Source organism: Sinocyclocheilus anshuiensis, unplaced genomic scaffold, assembly GCF_001515605.1.
Source record: "Sinocyclocheilus anshuiensis isolate Anshui unplaced genomic scaffold, SAMN03320099.WGS_v1.1 scaffold493, whole genome shotgun sequence".
Taxonomy (NCBI): domain Eukaryota; kingdom Metazoa; phylum Chordata; class Actinopteri; order Cypriniformes; family Cyprinidae; genus Sinocyclocheilus; species Sinocyclocheilus anshuiensis.
The window spans coordinates 222604-226671 of NW_015537963.1; the positions used below are offsets into that span (position 1 = coordinate 222604).

General features: G+C 36.2%; 1 protein-coding gene across 1 annotated transcript in view; it reads left to right on the forward strand.

Annotated features, from left to right (window-relative positions):
• Positions 1 to 4068, forward strand: part of LOC107667881 (uncharacterized) — a 42831-nt gene that overhangs the window by 18526 nt on the left and 20237 nt on the right. The window contains exons 9-10 of the mRNA XM_016459617.1: positions 1330 to 1557; positions 3169 to 3212. Coding sequence (XP_016315103.1) covers positions 1330 to 1557; positions 3169 to 3212 — 272 coding nt within the window. The remainder of the gene's footprint in view (positions 1 to 1329; positions 1558 to 3168; positions 3213 to 4068) is intronic.

A 4068-nucleotide genomic window follows, 5' to 3' on the forward strand; every position in this document is an offset into this window, starting at 1 on the left:
GATCGCTGTGATTGGCTGAAACCTGAAAGAGAGAGAGAGAGCGAGCGAGCGAGCGAGCGAGCTTGCAGCCTCCTCCGAGTCTCTCTGAGATTTAGAGACTTTCCATCTGCAGAGCCTGAAAGACGACGAGAGGAAGTGGACATTTTCTGATCGTCCACGGACACGTATCTGTGACTCAGTTTGCATCCACCGCATCCACACGCACTTCCCAAAAAATCCGTCAGACCTATCATGGATCCCAGATGGATTGATGGATAAACGGATGCAAAGGGAGTGATGCACATCTTCTGAAAGCGCTTGGTCCTTCCAAGAAAGAAGAAAGAAAACCAGCTGAAGCTCAGAAGCAACAGGCTCCCATCCGTCTTCATCTCTGATTGTTTTGCATTGCGTGCTGAGTTTGAATCGTCGTTTGGGCCGGTGCAGGTGTGGGAATTCCTGTGTGCCACACTGTTTGTGTCTTTTGTGAGGGCGTTGTGTGTGTTTCATGTTTTCTCCCGGTTTCCGTTCGCTTCATTCCATCTGTCGGATCCCGGCTGTTCTTTCACACTTCTGAAAGCTTTACTTGCCATCTGTGGCATCACTGTGTGTGTGTGTGTGTGTGTGTGTGTGTGTGTGTGTGTGTGTGTGTGTTTGGCCACTCGCTGGTTGCAATGTTTAGCTTGTAGAAGTTGGTGTTTGTTATCGACTGTTACATGTGTTCAGAGTACGCAAGGGAAATATCATACATTTCAGGATCACTGTCCTTTTTATTTTGCTCTGAGATACTTGATTCTCCAGTTTGAGCGTCTCACAAACGTAATGTGTAATGTATTGTGATATTGTCAAACAGATGGTTACAGACACCCTGTTGCGTTGCTGAACATTTTTCATATTGCTTTCATGTTTAAGATTAGAAATTAAGATGACGGTCTCAAGCCAAATATAGTGATCGCAAAGAGACCGCAAATCTGTGCTGGACTTACAAACCTGATTCAAAAAATGACCTGTAACACTTATTTTTCTCATCAGTCTATCTAAACACTTGGATTTTCCTTCATTTTTAAGCTGGATTTTCTTGCTTTTTTGTCTTTGGAGTTACCTCATCTGTTAACAGAGGAAGCCATATTGGGTTTTTTCATGTGTTTCTTGAATTGAAGATTCACATTTATGCATTTGGCAGATTCTTAACCCAAAGTGATTCACTAAAATCAGTTCTTGCTTTATCTGGGAATCGAACCCGTGACCTACAGGAAGGCTCTTAAGCTTTTTTAATTGAACATTTGCTGCTAAACATTGGAGTGAACTCATTTGAAGATCCAAAGCCCAACTGGAGTTGATTATTTCCCATAGTGCACCACAGCCTCGAACATGATTGGAGTGAACAGTCTGCACTCTGCCGGGCGCTTTCGCTCCCGCTCGCTCTGCTCGGTTCGATACGGGCGAGATTTCCGTATGATGGACCCGTTCCGTTACCCGCGAACGCCCAGATCCCGATCGCTCAAACCTCTGGTGTTTCCGGACCTCCTGGGAAAAGCTCAAGATGCACAGAACCACCCGCAGGCCCGCAAGAGGAAGAGGGTAACCTTGTCTCGTGTCACTTACCTGTTCATCACTCACCCGGTCATCTGTACTTGTCTGCTGCCCAAAAAGGCCAAAAAATTACATAGATGCACCGGGCAGCCACTTTTGATCAGATACAGTTCTGATTTTGTCTATTTAAACACCACGCACTCTTAAAAATAAATGCGTTTTATTGATATTAATGGTTCAATAGAACCTTTCCATTGTTCAAAAGGTTTTTTATAGTGGAAAAAGATTTTCATTTTATTAAATCTTTTTATCTTTAAGATTTAAAGATTTTATTTCCAGAAATAAGAGTTTTTAAATGTAAGAAAAAAATGGTTCTTTTAGGAACTGGTCATTGAAAGTTCTTTTTGGAACCCAAAAAATGGTTCTTCTATGACACTGCTGCAGAATCCCCCTGTTGCAATGCTTATTTTTAAGAGTGAATCAAACTGTAGTGTACTTTTAGGAGTGCAGTAGCTTATAGATTGCCTCAAAGCTAATAGAGATGAACTAAAAGAAATCTCTAGCTGAATTGGTTTTGTTTTGAAATGAGCATTGGTGGGGGACTGGGGAGATGCTGTTTGTTTTGCCCTGAGGGACCGAGAGGGTAAATTTGCTCTCTGTTGCTGCTGAATTTCTAGTACACACTGAGATTATTAGCTGTTCATGCTGAGGTTTCTTTTTTTCTAGACGTGTGGAGGGAATAATATGCTTATTAAAGTCCTTCTCTCATGCATATTTAGCTTGGCATCTGAATTAGGACTTCTATTGCTTTTATATACTGTACATCTTATGATGACCTCTAAGCCAAATCATACAGCTATGCTTTATAGAATTAAAAAAAAAAAACATTTATTTAATTTATGAATAATGTTTATCTTTGAGGTTTTGTCCAATATAGGCACAGTCTTTGACTCTGTCGGGGAATCTGTGTAGATAATGAAATTGCAAACACAGGATTCCACTGTGACACAGGTGTTTGATGACTGACGTCCGCACAGACTCGTCATTTACACCGATAATGTGTCAATTAAGTGCTAATGATCTGAGGAGACTAACAGCCATCTGTGATTTTGTCTTTTATTTAGCTCTTTTATTAAAAGATAATTCAATTTTTTTTTTATTTGAATTAATGTTTTTATTTTTAATTTATGTTTTGTTTTTATGTTTATTTAACATTTTCTTATATTTATTTTTAAAAAATTCATTCTTTTTTTTTTTATATTTCTATATTATGATTATATATATTTTTTTAATGATTCAGCTTTTCTTCATTATGTACTGCCATTTAGAAACAAGTACAAAAACCGAACAAGCTTAAACACTTATCTCTTATGTAAATGTATGGTTGGAAAAGGTTTGGATTATTGGTTGTGGAGTTAAATTGATGCTTCACTGATTGTTAGGTGTTGATGTCCAGAATGGCATTTATTTGTGTAGACAGTGTGGCAATAACTGAATCAGATGTTTATTTTGAGGTGTGTCATCTGTCACAGTCTGATTATGATGCTACTTACAGCAGAATATATATATGATGCAACTCATACGCCAGTCTGTGAAACCAAACAGTCATTTACAGCTCAGGTGTGACTTACTCACTCTCTCTCTCTCTCTCTCTCTCAGGCCCTGTACAACTCTATTAAAAATGAAAAGCTGCAGTGGACAATGTAAGTGTGTTTTCTTCCTGTTTTCACGTTTAATGATTGTAAGGTTTTACAGTAGATGAAATGTGCTACTACCAAACTACCCACATAGAAACACGAGTCAACTCATTTTATCATTCTGATCGTCCTTAAAGAACACTTTACTATGGTAACCATAGTTTCCTCCAGGATAGCTACTACAGTTACTGTCACTATTGGAAAATCTCCAACTATATATTTCTGATAGTTTGAGTGAGTATTTGCTCATGCAAAAGTTGCTAAGACTTTTTAGCGTATTGCATTTCAGTTGCAGTCAACAAAATATTAAATTTAAGGTTTATGTATTTGAATTACATAAAACATTTCCACACAGTATTACCTTGAACAGACTAATACATTTAATGGGATGCATATTTGTCAACATAAATCTGTTAATGTGAAAAGAATTAAGCAATGTTAATTAAATATTAATATTAATCAATATTACTTAAATTCAAATTTATGAGGTGAGAAACAAATTGAATATATCAATGATAGATATATGAACCTGGTTATTATGCATTAAAACACATTTGGTTTATTTGTACTGTTACAGAATTCTGAACTGTTTTGTTATTATATGACTGACAAATATGCTTCACATTGAGTTTAATTATTTGTTTGTTAAAATTGTGTAATCCAAAATGTTGGAAATGTTACTGTATATGCATATCAAATATAAAAATATTTGTGATACTGTTATAATTCAAATTTTTATTATTATTTTTAATTTGTTTTCATTTTAATTTTAGTTAACGTTTTAGTAATTGTGCTGTGTTTTTTTTCTCTAATGTATTTAAAAATATATATATATATATATATATATATATATTTTTTTTAT